This window comes from Phaseolus vulgaris, chromosome 11 (assembly GCF_051622355.1).
Source record: "Phaseolus vulgaris cultivar YP4 chromosome 11, ASM5162235v1, whole genome shotgun sequence".
Lineage (NCBI taxonomy): Eukaryota > Viridiplantae > Streptophyta > Magnoliopsida > Fabales > Fabaceae > Phaseolus > Phaseolus vulgaris.
This window is the reverse complement of record NC_143508.1, coordinates 749247-771708: the sequence shown is the minus strand read 5'-3', so window position 1 is coordinate 771708 and position 22462 is coordinate 749247. Positions and strand designations below refer to the sequence as shown.

General features: G+C 34.6%; 1 protein-coding gene across 5 annotated transcripts; it reads right to left on the bottom strand.

Moving 5' to 3' along the window:
- Positions 1-3275: 3275 nt before the first annotated feature.
- Positions 3276-18567, bottom strand: LOC137825279 (uncharacterized). 5 transcript variants are annotated; one of them, XM_068630968.2, is made up of 10 exons: positions 18089-18567; positions 17941-18001; positions 16941-17189; positions 16636-16851; positions 13296-16550; positions 12914-13113; positions 12671-12809; positions 12537-12589; positions 9225-9361; positions 3276-3459 (listed from the first exon to the last, which is right to left on the bottom strand). In XM_068630968.2, the coding sequence occupies exons 3-6, from the start codon at positions 17145-17147 to the stop codon at positions 12925-12927; spliced, it is 3867 nt and encodes a 1288-aa protein (XP_068487069.2). In that variant the 5' UTR covers positions 17148-17189; positions 17941-18001; positions 18089-18567; the 3' UTR covers positions 3276-3459; positions 9225-9361; positions 12537-12589; positions 12671-12809; positions 12914-12924. The 5 variants fall into 5 exon arrangements, with proteins under 5 accessions (XP_068487069.2, XP_068487057.2, XP_090153401.1 ...); XM_068630956.2 differs by having other exon boundaries at positions 12929-13113; XM_090297275.1 differs by lacking the exon at positions 3276-3459 and having other exon boundaries at positions 9095-9361; positions 12929-13113.
- Positions 18568-22462: the final 3895 nt, after the last annotated feature.

Sequence of the window (22462 nt, the reverse complement as noted above, 5' to 3'; positions counted from 1 at the left end):
TCATATATATGTTTTGATCAAAAGTATATTGCTTATTTTTAACCTGAAAGGATGTTCTTCTATTTTAACATTGTCACCTTAATTCCTACAAAATATTTAAGTTATCAAAAAAAAATCATCTTACATTCTTAAAGACTTATTGGATTAGGGTTCAAGAGTGGTTTAGGGTTCAGGATTTTCATTCTACATTATTTATTGATGAGATTTCGTTTGAATTATTTGACTTATATTACTAAATTTTTATCATTAAGATTGTTTTCCAAATTATAAGACATTACTTGCTCTTTTCAACTTAAAAACTTATTTTTTACTTGTGACATTACGATTGACCCATAGTGAAAAGTTTATATATAACTCTTCCTATGAAGTCTTTGTTAAAAAACGCATATGCATTTTTAACATCAAGTTATTACAAAAATTAATTTTCATTAATTATTATGGACATAAGAATATAATAATACACAATAAATTTAATCTTGGATAATTGGTAAAAAATTGAGGGATAAAGTAACTTATATGCATATATTATTTAATAAATAGTCATGATTTATATATGTTATTAGCTTTAAGTTTCACTAAAAATATATTTTTACATGCAAATGTATTTTTTTCTTTAATTTTTATTGAAATAAATTGTCAAGTAATATTTATTTGTAGAGACTCCATTTCATCTTTCATTATCTTCTATTTTTTATACATTACACTATTTCCAATAATCTTTAGAACTACACTTAGTTAATATAAGTATTTAATTTTAAAATTTATTAATTTTATATTATTTATTCTAAATATCATAAATATATTTGTTGATACCTAATAATTTTTTTTTTCATAAAAAAAATGTATTTCATGGAAATTTTTCAAAATTGATAGTAAAAAGTGTTATATACTTATATTTGATAACATGACAAACTATTTTAAATAAATGGAGATAAATGACTCACACTGATATAAAAGTTAGTAGTATAATAAAAGTATAAATTATAATATAAAACGTTTTAACTTTTGAAATCTTAAAACAATATAAAACTATTTTGTTAGTAAATTGCAAAAGTTTAATTATATGTAATGTTCTTCCAATTTTGTTTTTAAATTAAGAGAAACTAACTAAAGTCAAGATTCTCCTAATAATTAAAGTAATCAAATTATATTGTATGTAATGGTAAGAATTAAGTTTTAAGTGGGTATTGTTATTTTTAACCTAATAATTAGGTGGAAAAAGAAGAAGATAAAAGTACCATATAAGAAGTGACTGTAGAAAGAGAAGAAAATTACTCCCTCTCATATTTTCTCACTGTTTCTCCTCTTTCTCAACTTCATTTTACTTGTATGTTGAGTTTTTGTGAGAAATTAGTTTTTATTATCGAAAAAAAATAAAATTATGATAGTTCTTTTACATTTTTGTGTGTGGATTCTATAGTCTTTCATACATATTTTCTAGTAAATAATATTTTTCTATATCAGTTAATCCAAATTATTATTAAAAAAAATGTAACGTTAACAAACTTTCTATGACACTTGTAATTGTAACTGTCATATTCTTGTGACAGATATAAATCATAATGATTAATTGGTAATTATAATTAAGATAGGAAATATTTGTTAAATTGTTTTAACTTCTTTATAAAAAATATTTCATTTTATAAAAATGAATTTAATATATTATCATAACTACAACGTATTATACGATCTTTACTATTTTTTAGACAACATTATTTTTTTTAAAAATACAAATATAGTATTTAATTATATAAATTATTAATAGTGTTTGTAATAAATCCAAACTTAAAACTCAGTTAAGCACAATGTTCTCTACCTCTACAAATATTCAACCTTGTGAAAAATAACAGAGTATTTTTCTTTTATCTCCTAGGCATGAGAATGTTCTGTCAATTTAATATTGCATAATATTTAACAAATTTAAGCAATATTGAGTTTGTTTAACATATCCATTGCATTTTGAAGAGTGTGAATACTCATGATACATCTAATAAGAATTATTAATAATAACAAAACTAATATCGTCATAATTATTCATTTATTAATATCATTATTATAGGTTTGAGTGGTTCGGATTGAGTAAAGTTTAATTTAATTTGCATCCTAACCTCATTAATTTTAATTCAATTGAATATATATATATATATTAAATTCAACTCAACTTCACCCCAATATTTGGATTAGGTTTGATTGATTTAAAATTTTGGGTTAGGTTTGATTTAAAATGAAAATTGAATAATTGAAAAAAAAATTACAAAAAATATGCCAAAATAAATATTTGCAATATTTCTTAATTTCAAAAGCAATAACAATACTTGTAATACATTATAAATACTATGCATACGATAAAATAAAATAATTATAATAGAATTGTATTTTTATTATATACTTATATTTTTTGTTATACATTTATTATATAAAAGTTGAATTAGGGTCATTAGATTTGAAATATATGAACTCATTGTACAATTCAATTTTATTTGAATATAGTAAATAAAACTTAACTCAGTTAAATTCCAAACAAATATAATTAGGTTGTATTAGGTCAAATAACTTATATTACTATTCTCATAATCATTATTTATGTTATTGAATTATCACCATCATAATATAAGGGAATATTTTTTAAAGTATAATTACACTTGAATTTCATTATTTATTATTGATTGAAAAATATATTTTATTGTACCTCTGAAGTATTCACGACACCATTTTATTGTAAACGAATAATACCCATAGTTACAGAGTTGATTAAATACAACGGCAATGTCCATAACTTATAACAAAATAATTGACATTTATAACATCTATTTTAAAAGATTATGGAAAAAAAAAACTAGAATGCAAAAAAACACAAATCTCATTTAAAAGGAGCCCCTTTATGTTCATTATATGAAAATGGAGAAAGCATTTCAACAATATCCGTTTAATTTAAAATATTTTTGTCATAAAAATTAGCTTATATCGTAATAAAAAAATATGGAGTTAGTGGAATAGTTGGTACATACTAATCAAAATTGAACTAAAACCAATGAAAAAATCCAACAATAAATCATGCAACAAAATAGTAAAAAACAAGATACCTAATAAGATAGGTTCTTATTTGCTTAAACAAAGGCGAAATCAAAACATCTATTTTTCTTACTTCCTTTTATTATTTATTTCCATTTGATATTAGAATCGCTAACATGTTTGAGGGTTTGGCGTTGATATTTGATGCCTACAATATTTTATTATAATAACTTTACCAGATTACACGTGACTTGACAATATCATTAAAGATTTATTGTAAACTAAAATATGCATTAACTATGATAATATAATTAAAAATTATATACAGAAATTATTTAAAAATAAAACTGGATAGGAAAGTAACATAGAACAGTGGACTGATCAACAACTTGTGTGCTGCCTTCTCATTAGCTGCGGCCACTTGTAATTCCCCCACACCCTTTATTACTAAAAGATAATGATTCATGGAACACATTTTTCATATTACAAACATAATATAACATAATATATGTAGTACAAACACAACACGAACAGACAAGAAGATATAATATCTAAAATATAGAAGATATACGAAAACATAAATGTATATATTATATAATTAAGAATTATATAAATTGGCAATAAAGATTTATGTGCATAAATATGCTTTTGAAACAGAAAAATATTTTTCATGACTGGTTCAAAATGATTTGTTTCTTATTTTTATTTTTATAATCATAATAAAAATTTATACAATAAATTTAAATTTTTAAAAAATTAATGTAATTTTTCTTTTTAAAATTGTGTTAGAACAGTAAAAATTGTCGGAAATCCAACAAATACTTTTTGAACTAGACACTTCATGGATACGTGTCATACAAGTATCAGTATCCGATATGAGTATCCGACACTGACACGCCATTTAAGAGCAATGTCTGAACTTCATAGATTACAACTCCTAATATTATTATTTAAATATTTTTTTTATATCATTTAATTCTAAATCTATCATTTATTATATATATTTATTTTTAAATCCATCACATCATACTATTATTTTATATCATTTAATTCTAAATCTATTATTTATTATATATATTTATTTTTAAATCCATCACATCATCAAAGTATCATTTTCCTAATTCTATAACCACCCTTTTTTTTTAAACATTCAAAATTCCTTAACTTTCGCCATCCCAAACATTAAACACCCCTCTCATCTCATTTATAATCCCTGCTCTCCACTTCCCACCCCTTATCCAGAGCTTGTGAAGTTGCCACATATATCATGTATGTTTCCCTATTTTTTTATGAATAATTTAATGAAAATATTAAATAAAAAGAACATAAATGAAAATAACTTTTTCATAAATTAAAATTAATTAACACATTAAGTAATTAGAAGAAATTATCTATCACTTTTTCTAAATTCCATTTTAACTTAGTTATACTTTAATTTATTGTAGAAAAACATTTTTTCTTTCTGAAAAGACTTATTTAAACAAACATTATTACTACCTATATATTTCGTTTCGGTGGTCGAGAAAGAAAGGAGAAATAATGTTTAAACAATAGTGGGATTTGCTATACTCTTTCTCACTTATTTCTACTAATATCTCTCCCTGTCTCTTTTATATTTCTCTTCAACTAAATACATTTAATTTTTACTTTATTTCTCCTATATTTTCACTCATTTTACCTTTTTTATTCAACTTCGCAAGCTCAAGAGCTACATCACCTCACGAATTTCAAGCATATTTTTCTGTTTGTGATCCAACATAAAATGTTTGCATTGTTCATTAGACCTTTTTCCAGTTTAGGACAATTATTGGATTCTCCATGATAATGTGTATCCTAAGTAGAAAATATAGAAATAGCTAATAAAACAATCAACCAATAAATTCAGATTTAATTGTTCAATTGCTATAATTAAAGTAATCAAGAATTCTAAATTAAAAAAAATAATAGGAATTGACCTACATAAGTTACTTTGAGATTCTTTTTCATCTCCATCTATGTAGTTTTATTTTCTGTGAATCTAAATAACTTTGTTCTTATCTTAAAATCTGGAATCATTTTTTTGGCACTTGGTTAAATTAGATGTGTAATATAGGAAATTTTTTAAGACAATATTTAGTATTTGTCTAGCTTATATTGTGCTTGTAATGGGTGCGACTTCACTAAACTTTTATTAAACCTACCAACATGTTGATGAACCTTTAGGTATAAAAGAATGGCATGAATAATAAAGTCCACAATCCCAAAGTTACTAATGGCTCCTCGGCCCTTTTCCTAGGTGTTATTTTAGATCTGTGTCAAATCGGCCCAGTTATTGAACCAGACAAGATGGTTGAACCAGTGACACAGTAATTGACTCATACAAACCAGTCTATATCACATTTCATCTCTCTCTATCTATCTATTTCTCTCTCTCTCTCTCTCTCTCTCTCTCTCTCTCTCTCTATATATATATATATATATATATCTATACATATATATATATATATATATAGTTTTGCCAATTATCTATTGAACAACTGGGTTTAGTGTTTTTTTTGGGGTTGTAAAACCCATGGGTTTACGAGAATTTTAAGACAATTACCCTCACGAGGCGGTTCTTGGGTATCATCAAACATTCTCGTATGACTGTAGATGAAAAGCTACGAGGAGCTTCAGGTAAGTGTTGAAGACAAGGACTGCACTAAATTGCGACCAGAGGATTAGGGCCCCCTCGTTGATATTTACTTTTTCTTTGACTCCCTATAGTTAGTCCCTCGATTACACACCCATCTCTAAATAAAAGGTGTTATGGGGTTTGGACACAGGACACATGTAGGAGATCCCTCGTTGATGTTATCGCACCTGAGGTATGTGATGAGTGATGACTTGGGTAGAAGACCCACATTTTTTACTTCATTGCTAGAGGGAGAGAGAATGGGGTGCATGAAACAAAAACCAAGACATCAACCAACTAAATTGACTACACGATCCCCAACCTGACTGAACGATGAGTTGGTCAAGGAAATCTTTGACGAATACTATTTTTCATTATATATTATTACATGGTATGATTTAAAATCATCTTCATAATGCAATCCATGCAAGAAGATATATTTTAAAGGTTTTAATTAGCCATTTAGTCTATATATAACTAAATTGGGAGTAAACATAAAATTATGCACATATATAGAGTAAATAGATACTGCATAACTACACATATTTATATAGTCTGAAGTTTTATTGTATGAGAACGCACAACAGATTCCAGATGAATTCATGGTGCGAAGAGCGGTGCTTTTACTCGGTTTGTTTGATGACGGTAAATCTTAAATTATTCCAATAGTGAATTACATGTAATCAATTATTGCTATAAATTTTAGTTAGAATTATTTTATGTGTGGATATATTAACTAAAAACTATTCAAGATAATTAGTTATTTAGATGCAAGAAAATATTCAACTCTTCTACATGAAAAAGATATATAAATCATAACTTTGCATATTCAAAACAGTCACAAATATGCATCCTACTTTATGAATAATTAATTCTTCAACAAGGGAAAAAATCCTTCCCAAACATGCTTAAGCAGATTTGCACTATTTTCTAATCCTTACTTTTTTTCTTCATATATAAGACCCTTTTTGTTTTCCTATCTATCACTGTTTTTCCATGATTTTATCCTTTTAGAATTTTGGTTTCTCGGGATAATATTTCTTTGTCTAGAGTGATGGAAAAGAAAAAATAAATAGATTGAAGAATCAACAAAATAAAAAGGAATTAATAACTTTGGATGCATTAAAAATAAATAAATTATTGCTTGTAAAAAATATTTTTAATGTTTAAAATATAATTATTGAAGAAAAAAATGACTATTTTACAAAATAAAAAGTAAAAAATATTTAGTTTATAAAAGCTTCCTCACTGTTTCGGATAAAAAAAACAAGTAGACCGAACGCCATTCCGATTCGTTCAACTCATTTTCCCATTTCAACCAAAGAAATTAAAGATCTTAAGCTTGATGGACATGACAAAGACTTCAGAGTGTGAGGTAACCTCTGTTTGATCTCGTGGTACGAAGGTTTTGGAAATTGAGAGGAAATAAAAGGTTTTGATTTTTTGGCTTAGGCTTTAGTTTTGTTCATGTGACTAGGGACCGCAACAAAAATGTTTGAGAAAGATGCAACCAAAGTTGGAAGTTTTTCAAACATTTTGTTACCGTATACGCAATCATAAACAAAATTAAAGCAAATATTCCATTTCAAACCCAAAAAGATCAAAATCTTTTATTCAATTTTCAATTTGCAACTCTTCGTACCATGGAATCAACAGAGGTTGCCTCACACCCCAAAGTCTGGTCGATGTCCATCATGGAACATTTCTTTGTGAAGAGGGAGACAAAAGGCAAATGGGGATGCTGTTGTCTTCAATCTACTTATTTTTTAACCAAAACGTAAGAGAAGTTTTTTTAAACTAAATCTTTAATTTATTACTTTTTTTTTGTAAAAATTAATTTCCTTCTTCAATAATTACATTTCTAACTATTTTAAACATTAAAAATATTTTATTTTACAACCAATATATTTATTTTTTTAATGCATCCAAAATTAAAATTATAAATTCATTTTAATTTATTAATTCTTTTTACTTTTTATGTTATTTTATTGATTCTTAAATTTACTTTTATTCTATTTTATATTCCTTTTTTTTCTCATTCACTCTAGACAAAGAAATCAAAAATTATAAAAACACCATCCCCAGAAACCAAAATACGAAATTAAACCATGGGAAAAAACTAATTTGGGAAATAAAAACAAAAAGTGCTAAATAGGAAAATAATAACAATATGATAGTGGATGGGGAAATAAAAGTAAAAATAATGTTAGCTGAGGAAAAAAGTCTGCTTAGACAACTCAAGACTGTACCTGCCTTCCACTGACTCTTACGTCTAGGTTTCTTTGTTCTTTCTTGTGTTTAATATTTTTACAAAGCGATCCTAATTCTCTGATTTATTTATTTCTTTTACTTTCAAGTTTATCATTTTTTCATGTAATTCTATTTTATAAATTGATGTCTTTTTCTTTGTGATATTGATTTTTTTTTAACGTTGTACCTACAATCAGGCATACGCACAATCACAACTTAAATTTTTTATTGGTGATTCCATTAGGACACTAAACCCTAAACCTGGAAGATAGGCCGAATTTTCTTGCACCCAACGAAAATATTTACATCAGAGGAGAGATTGTTGAAAAATTTAAGACCTAATTACGCAAAAAGTAATAAAGACGAACATGAAGGTAAGTGTTTCTCCATGTATGTAAAGTGCACACTCTGGAGTGTTTTAGTAATTTGTCATAATGATTATGAATTAAATTTGGTTATGATATACTGTACATTCTATTAATTACCCAATAATTATATTTCTCCTATTTTTCTTCTTAAAATATATAATTAATCCTAGGCCTCCCAAAGTAAAAAGAAAAAAAAACTTGACTTTTGTTGACCTTGACTATATTGCTGAGTCCAGTCAAACACTATGTAATCTAACATACGGTCAACTTCGAAGACTTAAGGAAAGCCATGATTTTCACTCCCCAACTATTTCCCAATGGCATCTCGTTTGCAACCACTGATGTATTTCTACAACCATTTAGAGCCCAGACATTCTATAAAGTCACAAATCTTAACCAACTTATTTGTTAATTACTATCGCTCAACTTCTTTCCGAAGTATTTAATTCCCAACTAAAGTGTTTGTTCCCATTAAAAGGGAACAAGGTTTTCCTGCAGTCTGTCTCTATATTGAGAAGGTACATGCAAACAAAGAGAGGCATTATGATTATTGTAATCAACAAATTTACAACATTATGACATCTCATCAAGAGGCCAACTGAAGAAGAGATCGCTTAATTATGAGGGTTAGGGATGGAACTATTGCTTCTCCTAAATAGAGTTCAAGTCACCTAATGTGCCCAAGACCACTATTGTAGCAAGACTCACCCTCTCAAATTTGTGCAAAATAACACGGGGGTTAGTCGTCCTAGATCATAAAATCTATATTGTTATGAAAATTAAAATAACTAGGGAATATTTTACCAGAGAAGGAAAAAAATAAACAACAAGAGATATTATTCATTCAATAGATACCTTAAACAGTCAGCCTAAGGGGCAGGCTGTTTTTGGGTTAAGAAGGAATGTGTTAACATAAATTATTAAGATCGGAAATGACGAACCTGAGAAAAACACAAGGACAGGGTAGAGATTGAAGCCCAGAATCGCCCATCAAGAAGTCTATCTCACCGCTTCAATGAGCGCTCCCAACATTGTGTGATAGAAAGATGGTATAATCTTTAACTAGGTAGAAGCGGTTCTAGGAAATGATAAAAAAATCCAACAACCTCTAAATTAGAAGAATTTTAAATTATTGTCACTATTACCACTACATACTATCTAAATCCAAAATATAGACTGCAGGTTAGTCAATCAAAGCCAGTGTACTATAGTGGAATATTCTTGGATATTTACGAACGAAATGAACACATCCTTTCCCTCTGTAACAAAAGGTTACCTTAAACCTAATGTAATCCTAGTCTCGTTCCCTAGGTCTCAAAATCAGCAATGGATTTAGAATTTGAAGCTACAATATTATACTATGTCCCTCATTTAAATTGTTTTCCCTTTAAATACTGTCTACCACATGCTTTGCTAACAATATTTGCATGCATGATCCCAGACCCAGATATATGATAGGTGCGTCACATGGATCAATGATACAAAAGTTATTAGCCATTTTTTAAATAAAACATGTATAAAACAATTTCGGTACACCAATTCTATCATTATTTACATATAAAATTTTCCGTTTCATAGGATGCCATAATATACCCTAGATATTTTGAGAAGTTGAGTAAGAATTGAATGATTTTGGACATTTATATTTGAAAAGACCAAACAACTGACAAGATCTGCCAACCATAACCTCAATATGCCTACTGTCCTCTCAAAACAACATTACAACTCCCAAGTAATGAGGATTAACCAAGGAACAGAGATATTGAAGCACTACAAGGACTTGGTTGACCAATAACAAGGATATGTGCTAAGAAATCAAAAGCCTTAAACCAAATGATGACATCCTCATGACCAAGGATGAACTGCATAAATGTAGTGAGTGATAATGAACAGCTATAGCTCATAACCTCAGTGCTAAATGTGAGAGGTAATGCCAAAAACTATGGTGCACATCCTTTTCTACTTCATTCATCAATTAAAATGAAATATTGCTTCATATACAGAAGTCAGACAGGACCAAGTTTTAATAAATTATCACACAGATTTGCTTTGATGATTTACCCTACATTGACAGTTGACTGAGAACAAAGCTAAAGAGTACTTGTAAATCAGATGAAACTACAATGTACTAGTTACTCCAATCTAACAGAAAAACAGTATCCCACCTAGTAGAAAAGAATCTTAGGATATGTCTGGATACTGATGACAATATTGGTCAAAGTAATTATCCAACATTTCTATATTAGGAAAGTTCAAATGAAGTGCGAAATACCCCACCAAAATTTACAATTATGTTGGAATTAAAGAATAGAAGATACGCTACACATTATACACCCTTTTGTTATAAGAAATCCAGAACAGTGAAAGGTGAAAGTCATTAGATCCTCAAATGCTGAGGTAAGAGGTACCTAAAAGGCTCTCCTGACTAGGGGGAAAAAGAAGGAAATTATAGAGAAGTGAAATTACTACAGGAAAAAAAAGAAATTAATTTGTTTAATTACTTAATTTTTTTAACAGAAAATATTAAATTTTTATGATGAAGTTTTACAAAAGGTCACAAGTAGATACAGTTCAGCAAACAGAAAAGGATGTGGCAACCCAAAAAGCTATAGCAAGGTAATGAATATATTTTCATCATCAATTTTGCAAGTGTTAATGATGCACTATCTCTTTTGACTACAGCTTATTTCTTTATCAGTTTTTCTATTTTAATGAACATAGTTGTATTCTTTCTTTTTTAAAGACAACTTTTTTATCATTCTCACTATTTAATCTCTTTCTCCATAACCTTTTTACCATTTTCCCAATGAACTCATTGGATTCTTTCCTCAAACAAAATAGCTTCCTTAATCAAGATCTGTGGCTAAGGACGTTGATACGTTTCGAACTTAAATTATATAAGGATGGGAGCAACTAATGCTGATTTCACTCGAATAATTTAGAAGAGTAATTTCAACTTGTTTACATCATTTCTATTTTTTCTAACTGCAAAAATAGGAGGGCCTGAGCAATCTTTCATTTTGTGCCATGCCCAAACAGGCCAGATCAGTTGTCTAGTTTCTTTGCCCCATACTAAGAATCGGAGTCACAAAAGCAGCGCAACTCCTGAACATTTCAAGCGATGGCCAAGATTCAACAGTTCCAGGCATCTGGATCACCAGAACCACATTAGTCTAGACCTAATACTTATGGGCACTAGGGATGTGTGTGTGGAGAAAATATAGTTTTGTAGCCAAGGATTTTTTTTTTCTATTTTTCTAAATATAAAAACTAAGTGTAAATTGATTTTTAAAGTATAATATAAAAAATAATTAAAGTATAAATGGTATGGCTTTAGGGGTTAGTTTGTTATTTTGATCCCTTTTTTAGCTACAGAGCAAACAAAACTAAGCTTTAAGGAAAAATATGCTAGACACTAGGGAGATTAGCTTCCTATAAGATAGGCTATATAAAAGCTCGGATAATGGAAAATTGAGTGTTAATCAAGAGATAAAAACCAGAAAGACCAAACTGGGTTAGGATATTCAATTACAATTAATCCACAAACGTCAATAGGAGGTTTCTATGATGAGTTAGAAAAAGGGCTATTGACAGTGTGCTATAGAGCATCTCTTACAAGCCATTTTCAAGGTTATGGCAGTCAAGGCTCAATCACAGGCAATTTGCATGCTATACTACCGTGATGCTTGTTTTCTTGAAAAAACACATTCCCCATCCCCCCTCACAATTCAGCTGAAAAGGAGCCAGACACATAGCCCTTGATGTTCTCTTCTCATGTGCCCACCTTCACTGGTGACAACAACCACATCTCGGGCCACTTTCTGGCAACTGCAACATTGCAGCCATCTCTCTTCTCAGACCGTTTTCTGTCTCTGTCACTGTTTCCTTCACTTTTGTCAGTTTTTACCAGTATGTTTTGCCTAGGACATCCTACTTTTTATTGAAAATAGTGAATAGATCAAATTTTGAAATCATTTTACCATTATATTTTTAACTATGTACATACCAGAGATGGATTATATATCTGTATAGAAAAATAAAATAGCGCCCATCCTACTATAGTGACTTTGGGGTCAGTCACTATCTAGGATTAGTAACTATGGTCAAAAGATTGCCATCCGGATAAATTGTACTTATCAATAGCATGTAAACAACATGAAATAATAGAAAATGTTAACAAAGCACCAAGGTTGAGACAGCTATTCCAGTTATGTAATTATCTATTTTAAAATTCAAAAGCCAACAAACTTAACTGCCGCAGTACTCCAGTTCCGTAAAACATTCCCAAAACCATTATGGCAGCAACCTGAAATAACATGCGAAGCATAAATAACCTTTAAAATAGGAAAGGACATTAAATGATAAACATTGCTAAATGCAATAATACCATAGCAACATCTTTTGATGCATGACAGAATATCAAATTACAGCAAACCATGACTACTCAATGCTTATTTCCACGACCCTCAAAACCAGTATTGTGTGTCTTGTTTCCCTCATCAACTGTGGGTTGTTCACTGGGTATTCTACAAAACAAAAAAACACTAGCATCATAAAGTAATAGAGGGTTTATCTTCCATATAGAAGTTAATTTTTTTTCCAGATGTATGCTACAGCATCAATAACAAACCAAAAAATAGCCTACAACTTCTGTTTCTTCGCATTTTGTTTGATTGTCTTGACCATGTCCATAGCCATCTTCTGGTGCTCCTTTGTTTGTGAATGCAAGTCCAGACCTTCAACGGTTTCACAGTCAGCTTTACATATCCGGCACCACCCCATGCTGGAAACCTTCCTTCTCCTCAAATTATCAAACGACCTGATATCTCCCTGAAAAGAAAAAACAACAGTAAAATAAATAAAACAAAAATATTAAAAAAATCAACAATTATTGAAGCCAATCCCCCCAAACAAAAAAAAAACTTTCACATTCGACCTACTCAACTTCAATTTTGAACACTTATATGAATAATTGCAAATACAAAAATGAATATAAGTAATCAAAACTTAACTGTTAAAAATCCAGCATCATTGGGAAATCCAGGAAGAGAAAAGCTGCTCCTGAACCCAGGCTCACCAAGTTGCGGATGACCTGGCCGGCTGCCTTTTGCAAATGATTCAAAACTACGAAAACTGCCATGTTCAACTGCTCTCATATGACCAGGATGGGCACCAAAACCAACAGGCTCCCCAAGCTGCAAATGTCTAGGAAAATTATGAGGACCCAAAGGTTCACCCCTTCGGAAATGGCCAGCATATTCATCTTGACCAATGAAATCACCACTCCTTGGGTGTTCACCAATTCGGAAGTTACCAAAACCATCAAATTCATCTCTATGCAAATGGCTAGGCAAATGAGGAAACCGACTATCACGGAACTCACCACCAAAATGACGAGGAACTCTGCCATCAAAATCATCTATACCTGACTTACCAATAAGACTACCAGAGTGGGGCCCCAATCTCCTGGAAGACATCTCAGCATATTCACCAACAGGACTTCTAGGAGTCATGCCATCCATATGATGTCTCCCATATCCAGGACCTGGTCCAAGATAACCAGGATGAAGTGCCGAACCTGATTTCTTAATGACATCGTCATGAATACCAACTGATCTCTTTCCAGATTCATGTGCACTTAATGAATAATTTCCATATTTAGAAATTGACTCAGCATCCATAGGCAGCCTAGAGAATTTCTTAAGATCATCGTCATACTCTCTTCTATCCATAGTTTGCTGATTTGAAACAAGGAAAGGTTTGAACCTTTCATCATGCAAACCCAAACCTTCAGTACCATGTGGTGGTAAGTTGGCTGCCATTCGACCATGCATATCTCCAGGAAGTGGTGCACCAAATTGAGGCCCTCCAAGACGAGAAAAATTTGATGTTCCAGCACGGAAAGGAGGCTCGTGGACTTGGTTAAATGGTTGCGGGGGTCCAAGAGACTGAGGTTGAAAGCCTCGTCCGAGAGTAATGTCAGAATCTTGTGGCTGCTTAAACATGGTTGGCGGAAAATTCTCTGCTGAGGCGTGTCCTGTATGAGGATCATGGGCAGATCCATGATTCCTGACAAGGGCTGAAGAGTGCAATGAAGAGAGTGGCTGGTTTGGAATTGTCAGGTGTGGTGATTGTGATGCTAACATTGCAGAAGATCTCTGCTGAACGGAAGGCGCATAATTAGTCATTGGTTGATGATGCTTACTCTGATCCGTGAAAGTGGCTGAATGAGACAACTGAGCAAAACTCCCATTGCTTTGAGAGTTAGATACGGTAGGATTGTCATCATTGTGTAATTTATCAGTTTCTGACTCAGGGAGTTTTGTCTCTGTGTTTGGTGGATGTCCTTCTTGAAATTCATTGCCTTGGACAGAATGTTCATTACTGTCATTTTGAACCCCGTGCATTGCACCACCAGATTTATTACTAACCGCAGGCTTCCAATTGCTTTCAGCAGCCGCCCCCATCCCTAGATTCTTATTCACAGAATCAGCATTTTCTACTGCATTGGCATTTGGGACAGAAGTCTTAATGGAGTGTGGATCTTCTTTATTTTGCTTATTCCCAACCTCAATTGGTTTCAAGCTGGCTTCGAATTTTTCAGATTTCAACTCATTTGCTGATCCAGACACTATGTCCAAATTTTTACCGAGTTTACCCGCAGCAGACTCAGTTTGTTGTTCGCCAACATCACCGTGTCTTTCTATTGTTTCTGGTGCCCTAGACTGCAATTCAGAAGGCAACTGTACTGGATTATTGGTACCAGCCAACGATTTCTGATTTTCATGCAAGTAGCCAGCACCATTTTGCCCATGTCTAACTGGAATAGTATTGGCAGATTGCGCAAATGGCTGTAGATGGCCTGCATTGTTAGGAACTAAAGGCCTTCCTCCAGCATTTTGAGATTGACTGTGCTGAATGTTATTTGATGGTGCAATATTACCCTGTGACTGTGAATACACATGTTTGGGAAATGAATGTGCTGGACCCAGTGGTCGTAAATGAGATGGCATAGACATTTGGTGCTGTGCAAATGGCTGCTGCTGAGGTATTTGTTGAACTGGTTGCATAGTAGGACGTTGGTTTATTTGTCCAGGTTGTTGATTATGGGAATACACAGGCTGTTGTTGCAAAGGAGGGGTTGTTTGGCCCTGAACAGATGATTGCTGGTTAGGAAATATAGCATGAGATTGATTTGGACGCATGGTTGGAATTTGAGGAGGAAATTGATTTTGCATCTGGACAGAGTGTTGAGCCTGGGGTTGGGGCCCATTTTGAGGATGCATGTGCATAGGATGTTGAGGAACCCCCGTTTGCATATTTGGGTGAGGCAGAGGTTGTGGATAAGAGTGATGCCCTGTCACTGAATGTGTCGTTGCATTTTGCACTTGAGGCTGGACATTAGGTGTCACATGATGGTGAGGAGGCATTGGGAGCTGAGAGGGATGTTGAACTGGAGCATTAGGTTGCAGTTGTGCATGAACTTGAGATTGAGGAACAGGATACTTCTGAACTGGTTGCTGAATTTGAGGTTGTGAATGCTGCATTTGAGGAGGAGGTTGCTGATATGGAGGAATTTGCATAGGCTGTTGGGGTTGAGGTTGGACAGAATGAGGCTGAACTTGTGGGTATGGATAGGGCTGAGTCTGAGATTGAGGGAGGGCATGACCAGGTGCATGACTCGTCTGTCCATGTGGCTGCACAGCAGGTTGAAGTTGCTGAGGTTGTTGTTGAACTTGCATCTGATTCTGAGCTGGTGGGACCACCGGAGCCTGAATATGTGAAGGTGGATGAGGAAGTCCTTGAGCCTGAGGCTGTGATTGAAGTTGAGGCTGCTGTGATTGGTGTTGGGCCTGTGGCTGGGGCTGAGGTTGAAGCTGGGCCTGAGGCTGTGATTGAGACTGAGGTTGGGGCTGACCATAGGCCTGCTGGTACTGTGGAACCATGGACTGTTGATAGGGATAGTAATGTTGATACTGCTGTTGGTATGGATCTTGTCCAGGGTATTGCTGGTAGTATTGTTGATACTGTTGCTGCTGATACCACTGCTCCGCCGCTGGCTGCCCAGTAGTTTGAACTAAAGCTTGTGTTTGAGACGTAAGATTGGGTTGGTGATTTGAAACCTGCCCAGGCATGGCAGTTGTGACAGCTTGTGCAGCGGTTGCTGCAACAGGGGTAGCATTCTGGTTCTGATCCGTAGAAGCAGCAACACTAGTAGTTGAAGGATCCTGGGTAGTGGTCACCTGTTGTGCCTGACCTTGCACACCCTGCCAATAAACAAACATAAGCACCAGACTGCCAGAAATAGACAGAAGAAATCATTATTATATTGTGTGAATAAATGGAACATACAGGGCAGTTTTGTGCATGTTCTTGTACTTGGCGATGCACTATTTGTATCCCACACCTATTGCAAACTACGGGAGAATTTCCAAAAGCACATCCAGAACAATGAGATGTGCACTCAGACAAAGTTCCTTGCCATGTGCACCCACTTCTATGATAAAGGCAGTGAACTGCTATTTTTCCAATAGTTTCAGCAAGTGTCTTATTTGACTCTGTCAGAGGCTGCAATTAAGGCATACATATACACATTCATATATGCACAGGGAAAAAATTATTGCACGTGAGCACTCTGGAATGAATAGGAAAAGAACCTTGGAATCTGCCTCAGTGACCAAGTAACCATCATATGGGCAAGCCTTTGTAGTGCTCACAGTGTATGTCAAACACGGCTTGCAGTATAAATGAGTACATTGTGACTGCAAAGCTTCATTTGGAAATACAAGCAACCGACACACAGGACAGAAGTACTCTCCAGCAAGAGATTGAATGTTCACTATGCACTCATTATCAAATCCCATGCTAACCTATATTCACGACTTCAGCTCTAGACCCGCATAAACCTGAACACAATTGATTAAATCAGTTAAACAGTGTTTTAATACTTTAGGAAGTATGAATGCAACACAAAGCAAGTATGCAATATATATGACATAAAAATGGAGATATGACACATTAAACAGAAGGACTAGACACAGTTATAATACAATGTGTATAAAAACTTACATCAAATATAACTTCTAAATCATAAAACTATAATTCGTGTTATGAAATGGTAAAATACGAATCTATTACAATGTTCAAATCCGTATCACTATAAAGTTAAAAAAAAAAAAAAAAAAAAGTAAACAATGATAAAATTACAGCTAAAAACATTCAAAGTGTCCGCTCATTAAATGTTCAACACGGACAAGTGACAGGCTACTGCACAACACTGGTACTGTTCAGAAATGCTTCTTAGGTTCCACCACACTCTTCAATTTTTTCTTCAAACAATATACAGGCCGAAAGTAGGTCAGCAGACATAAAAAAAAAGTAGAAGTTATTATCACTGTTACACATCACAGATGAAGAAAAACATGGTTAGACATTTAGATAAACACGCAGAAGGATAAACAGAAGGAATCGGTACAATGCAGTAGCATGTCAACAGAAACAGCGAAACAATCCAATATGCGTTGAATCTACCGAATTATCACAAACGCAAACGAGATTGCGAAGCAGATAATACAGATTCATGGAGATTCTGATTTAAACTAAGAATTAATGAAATAAACAAAACCTAGAAGCCTTCGTTCGGAAAAGATTCGGCACCTGAATTCTCGCTAGCAAGTGGAATTGGAATCGACAATGAAAACCGAAACGGAGCTGAAACCTGTTGCAGAAACCAAAAAATGCAGAAAACAGTTATAGGAGATCGTGCTGTGTGATGGATGAAAGTGAAAACAGAAGAAGGAGTAACTCGAAAACGGAACGGTTGTGGAGAGCACAGGGAGAAAGATTTGCGCGAGTTTCAGAGATAGCGCGAGCGGTGCCCGAAGGGAAGAAAGCAATTATAAAGCGTATGCGTTTCGTATTTATTAGTGAAGGATGATGCGATTAAGGGTAGGCTAGCACCAGTACCACCCCCAACGACGGCGTTGCCTCTTTTCAGTTCTCTCTATGTTCTTTCTTTTGTGTTGTTTGTTTATTTCATCCTTTATATTTAGGTTTTGTCAAGTGAGACAATATAAAATATAAAAAAAATATTATTGAAAAATCAGATAAAAAAAAATCACATTTGTCTTAAATGATTTATCAAATTTTTTTTATTGAATGGAGTAATTAAGTTAAAAATTAAAGAGAATATATAACATGAAATTTGTTTCTTTTATTCAACTTTTCTAGCATTTCAGATATTAAAAAAAAACCTTGCTCCTCTTTGTCAGCATATTCAGATATTATATGTTAGGTCTTTGCTACTCTGATGCTAAAATTAGGGTTTACCAAAAACTTCTCTGCCTTCATTCATAGTGTTAGCCCATTTTAAGGGCAATAGATGGCCATGGGCCTTACAGTTCTTTAAAGATAAGAGAACAACTTAATTGTAAAATCAACAACATAATAATGGCAGACATTCATAAGCTTCATGGGCCTATCTAATTATAAAATCTTTCATCCAATTGGGTTGCTTTTTGGGCCTTGTACTAATGTATGGACCAACTCAAACATTACTATCCGCCTCAGAAGACACTTTGTCCTCAAAGTGAAGCCTTGGGGTCAGTTGGGCCATTTGAGAGTTTGTTGGGTTTGGGGCACTTGAGAGTTTGTTGGGCTATGGGGTGGGGTGTTTCGATAGTGACACTGGGGTGCGACAGAGAGTTAGGTTGCAGGAGGCCTGTTGGGCTTATGAGGATTGGTTAGGGCCAACTGTGCAATGGGCACGTGTCGCATTGGTATTAGATTCCTGTTGCGGTGTGTCCAGGCAGTTTTGAGTGACTTTTCTTGATGAGTTAAGTGCGGTTGGAGAGATGGAGTCAGTGGTTTTTGAAGACAAATTAGGGTGTGCTCCAAAGGGCCCCCTTGAAAGGTTTGAGCAAGGAAACATGGAAGATTGGGTGAATGCGGGCAGATGCGACCAGCTGGAGCTCGTACGCGACAGCTCCGATTCGGCGAAGTACCTTGTATGGATCTGAGAAACGCGGACCTAGCTTTTGGTGTGTATGTGGTTCCAATGATCGTTGCATGTAGGGTTGGAGGCGTACCCACACCCAATTGTCTGGCTCAAAGCTTCGGTCGGTGCGGTGGCGGTTAGCTTGGTCACACATGCGTTGACGTGTGCGACATAAGTGCTCTCGGAGTTCATGGAGGATGACGATGTGCGCTGCCAGCGATGCTGAAATGGTGGTGCCTTCGTGTGGGACGTGTAAGAATTCGACGACGGTGGGTGGGTGTCGACCGTACAGTGCATGGAACGGGGATGTTCCTATAGCCGAATGGTAGGTCGTATTGTGTCACAACTCCGCCAAGTGAAGATATTGATACCATTTGTTTGGTTGACTCCCCACAAAGCATCTCAAGTAAGCTCCTAATCCGCAATTCAGTACCTCTGTTTGTCCGTCTGTTTGTGGATGGTATGATGAGCTGAATTTTAACATGGTTCCTTGTGCCTTAAACAAATGTTGCCAAAAAGAGCTAACGAACAAGGGGTCGCGGTCCGAAACTATGGTTTTTGGTACACCATGGAGGCGACAAATTTCAACCGAGAACCGCCTTGTTAGTTGTTGGGCCGTGAAATGCGTGGGAAGAGCAATGAAGTGTACATATTTTGATAGCCTGTCACAAATGATCCAAACGACCGAGTGGCCAGTGAAAACCGGAAGGTGAGTAATAAAATCCATTGATATATCTTCCCATACTTTTTTGGAATTGGTAATGGCTGAAGTAATCCTTGAGTTTTGGTTGGCATATATCTGTTTTTTTGACATATGGAACACTGTTGGACGAAACGGTGGACGTCTCTGGTCCATTTCGGCTAGTAGAATGAAGCGGCTATGCACTTAAGAGTGGGTTTGATGCTGGAGTGGCCGCTGTAAGGAGAAGCATGGAACTCCGTCATGATACGCTGACGAAAGTTGTTTGCTGCTGGCACAAAAATCTGGTGGCGAAAAAATAATAACCCTTGACTGGTGGAGAAGAGGCTCGGCTACTGTTGACCGCTTGTGCACGCGTGGATTACGTCCTGGCCTTCTGTGGTGCCAAAATTTTTTTGGAGTTCTTCAATCAATTGAGGGATGGGGGATGATACTGCAAGCATGATGAGTGTGGAATCTTGACCCTATCGTGACAAAGCATCAGCCGTGGCATTTTCCCATCCAGGTTTGTAAATAATTTGAAAATCATATCCCTGTAGTTTAGTTGTCCATTTTTTTTGTTATGGAGTTTGTGTGGTTTGGGAAAGAAGGGCGTTGAGACTCTTTTGATCTGTGATTATTTTGAAGTGTTGGCCTAGGAGGTACTGACGCCATCTTTTGACTGCTTCTGTGATGGCATACATCTCTCGAACATATACAGAGGAAGCTTGGAGCTTGAGATTCATATTTTTGCTAAAGAAGGCCAGTGGATGCCCTGTTTGGCTGAGGATAGCTCCAACGGCCACGGCAGACGCGTTGGTTTCTACCACAAAGGGAAGCTTGAAGTCTGGAAGGTGTAGGGTAGACATTTTGGTATGTGTAATTTCAATTTGTCAAATGCCTGTTGCGCGAGCTCCGACCATGAAAATTTGTGGTGTTGTAATAAGTCGGTGAGAGGAGTGGCGAGAGTGGCGTAGTGCTTTATGAATTTTTTGTAGAATCCGGTGAGGCCGAGGAAACCCATTAATGTCGTGAGTGATCATGGCTGAGGCCAGTTGTGAATGACGATGATCTTCTCTGGGTCTGGTTGGACCCTATGAGCAGAAATGATGTGACCGAGGTAGCTTACTTCTGCGGTTGCGAAACTGCATTTGGAAAGCTTGGCAATTTTTTGTGTGTGTTTGGAGCACTTCCAATGTTGTTTTTAGATGAACAAAATGGTCCTGCAAGCTTGGGCTATAAATTAAAATATCATAAAAAAAAACTAAGACAAACCGGCGGAGGTATGGTTTGAGAATATCATTCATTGTTGCCTGAAAAGTATAAGGGGCGTTAGTTAAACCAAATGGCATGACCAACAATTCGTAGTGACCATCAATAGTGCGAAAATCTGTTTTGTAAGTGTCTTCTGACATAAGAAGTATTTGGTGGTAGCCAGAAGTGTAAGTCTATTTTAGTAAACACAGTACCTGAGCCTAACTCATCTAGCAATTCATCAATGGTGGGAATGAGGAAGTGGTCACGAATGGTGGCTGCATCCAGGGCCCTGTAATCCACACATAAATGCCATGATCCACTAATGGTGAAAGTGGAGTTATGGAGAGAGATGTCCACTAATTGACAAATACCTTGACACTTAATGAACCCCATTTCCAACCATTACAGAGAGGGGTGGGCTGGGAGATATGGCTAAGTTTAAATGGTGGGCTATACGTGGTTGAAGGATATTGTGAGAGCTGCCTGAGTCAATAAAAACTGTAACAGGGAAGTTATGAATTAAACCTGAGAATTTTAGGGTTTTGGGGGAAACAGAACCTGGGAGGGCTTGAGGTGAAAGGTGAAAGCGAATAGTGTTGGGGTAGTCATCAGAAGGGGAAATATCCTCCGTGGGTTGAATTTCAATTTTTGGGTCATCTAAAAGAAGTAAAAACCGAGATGAAGTGCATCTATGGCATGGGAAGAATTTTTCGTCACAGTTGTAACATAAACCTAGGGCTCGTCTTTCTTGCAGTTGGGAGGAGGATAAACGTTTAATGGACATATGAGGTGTTGGAGGTGTAGGGTTACTGGTTTTGGTTGGATTAGTGAAAGGGGGAGTGGAGGTAGGGTGGTGGTAGGGTTGTACCTAAAAACGATGTTGTTTAGGTTTAAAGTCCCTAAGTTTGTCTTCAATAAGCTTAGCTAGACCAATGTCCTGGGCTATAAAATATGGGTTCAATATGGTGAGCTCTCTACGGATTTCAATATTCAATCCATAAATGAAACAATTAAGAATGGTCTCAGGAGTGAGACCCACAACACAGTTGCATAATCGTTCAAACCTACTCTGGTATTCCATGACTGAAGTGGTTTGCTGAAGTTTGAACAACTCAACTTGATGATTAATATATGTGGATGGGCCAAAACGGAGCTCCAAAGCTCTTGTGAAGGAATGCCAATTAGTGAGGAGGTTGTTATTGTGCAGCCACTTAAACCAGGAGAGAGCTTCTCCCTGCATATGAAAT